Source organism: Austrofundulus limnaeus, unplaced genomic scaffold (genome assembly GCF_001266775.1).
Source record: "Austrofundulus limnaeus strain Quisiro unplaced genomic scaffold, Austrofundulus_limnaeus-1.0 Scaffold103, whole genome shotgun sequence".
In the NCBI taxonomy this organism is placed as follows: Eukaryota; Metazoa; Chordata; class Actinopteri; order Cyprinodontiformes; family Rivulidae; genus Austrofundulus; species Austrofundulus limnaeus.
This window is the reverse complement of record NW_013952505.1, coordinates 1,666,340-1,668,223: the sequence shown is the minus strand read 5'-3', so window position 1 is coordinate 1,668,223 and position 1,884 is coordinate 1,666,340. Positions and strand designations below refer to the sequence as shown.

Genomic DNA, 1,884 nt, shown 5'->3' with positions numbered 1-1,884 from the left:
TCAAACTGAAAATTTAAGGGTTTGCATTTAGGAAGTTTGAGTTTTTGTAAATCTGAACATTTACACCCCCTCTAGCAGCATAGCTTAAGATGGTTYAGGAAACTCAAACAGGATTTGTCAACAGAAACAAGCAGTCAGGCTCAAACTGAAAGTTAAACCATTAGTCTACTTCACAAGTAAACCTGCAGTTAGTGAGAAAATATCCATAAGCTAATTGATGGTTAGAAATAATGATTATAGTCCAGTTTATTTCAGAAGTTATTTAAATAAAATTCAGACCCATCAGTTCTAATTTAAGACTGACTGACTGCAAAAATCTCATGTTCCATTGGAGTGTTAGCATCAAGCTCTGGTTTAGTGAAACACTTAAGTCCCATGGCTCCCTCCACATTTAAATGATAAAAAAAAACCACACAATTAAATACTCCATGAAAAATTAGCTTTTTATTTCAAGATATTAAGATCCACCTGGTGGGGTAGTCMTTTAGAAAACCCCATTAGATCTTGACCCTGGTCCACCTGACCTCTGGATAACCACTTTGGGGACTGAAGGGTTTCTGTTGAGGAGCAGCTGTGGGGGTCTGAAGCTTTGACACAGTCACTTGGTTCTGGGCAGGTTTTCTCAGTCGTCTGATACCAAAGCCACCAAAGTGCTCAGGAATCTGGTAAACTGTAGCAAAACTTTGAACAGGAGTTCCCTTAATGCTGCTCCTGGGGACAGCTGGACCACGACTGATTTTGTAGGTCTGGGGCCAGCTTCTGGGACTTGCCCCTCCTTCATGACCCACAGGTGGTCTCCTATCCTGGGTTTGAGGCAAGACACTCGTGGCCTTAGATTTACGGTTTGAAGATAACCTCTTGGCAGGACTACGAGCGTACGTTTGAGTCTGCACAGAATGTCCAGGAGCCACAGGGTCATACAGACTGGACGAGGAGCCCACTTCTCTGTGGTAAAAAGGGATATTAGAAGCAACCTTGGAAAGTGCTTGTGCTGCAGAGAGGAGAGAACCTGGATTGATTAAGTTGCGTTTCTTAGAACCTTGTTGAGACTCAGTTTTGCTGGAATGCTTTCCCTTCTTTGGAGTTTTGCTGCCCCTAGAGGGGTTCTTCTGGTTCTTATGTTGCTTCTCCTCTATGAGGTCAGAGGACTGCTTCGCTGCTTTTGGACCTTTAGCCCTGGGTGAAAAAGACTTTGGCCTGCTCTGCACCAATCTGACTGAACTCAGAGCTGGCTGGGAAACATGCGCTGAGCTCCTGGTGGAGAGTCCTGGACCAGAACCAGTGTGAACTGCAGGACCAGAACCAGTGTGAACTGCAGGACCAGAACCAGTGTGAACTGCAGGACCAGAACCAGTGTGAACTGCAGGACCAGTGTTGGAGCTACTGCTCTGGACCATATGTGGAGAACTGAAGCCTTGTCTGCCTTGGTTCTGGGGATAGCTGCCAGATTTGATCAATCTGACAGTTGGTGGTGGAAAGCCAACATGTGTGTTGCTGTTCTGGAGATTCTGAGCTGCAGGACAAGAAGAGACACCAGTCAACTGTGAGTCCACACAGACACAACACGAGTCCACTTGAGGACATTGGACCAGTAGAAAGCTGACATTTCTGTTCTTACCTTCTTTAGTCCAGAAACAACCTACACGCTCTGCTTGAACCCAGAAAACCAGAAAGATCCTGAGCAGGAAATCAAACAGGAAGTCAGAAAACAAAAGGTGAACATTTCAATCAGAGCAGCTGGAAACACTCACCCTAAACCAAGTCCACAAGTCATTTCTGGTCCCAACAAGCCTGCAGCTCCTGGCTCTGTGTGTGCCAGCAGGTATTTATTAGAACCTGCAGCCAATCACTGCTCAATGAACTGATTGTCTCCAGCTGCAGCTC

The 1,884-nt window shown here is 45.6% G+C and overlaps 1 protein-coding gene across 3 annotated transcripts; it reads right to left on the bottom strand.

The window, feature by feature from the left end:
* Positions 1-422: 422 nt before the first annotated feature.
* On the bottom strand, positions 423-1,884 carry LOC106521105 (uncharacterized; the record flags this gene model as incomplete). Of its 3 annotated transcripts, none has more annotated exon segments than XM_014013525.1 (4): positions 423-1,270; positions 1,319-1,513; positions 1,619-1,677; positions 1,752-1,884. In XM_014013525.1, coding segments are annotated over 4 exon segments (1,050 nt in total). In that variant the 3' UTR covers positions 423-497.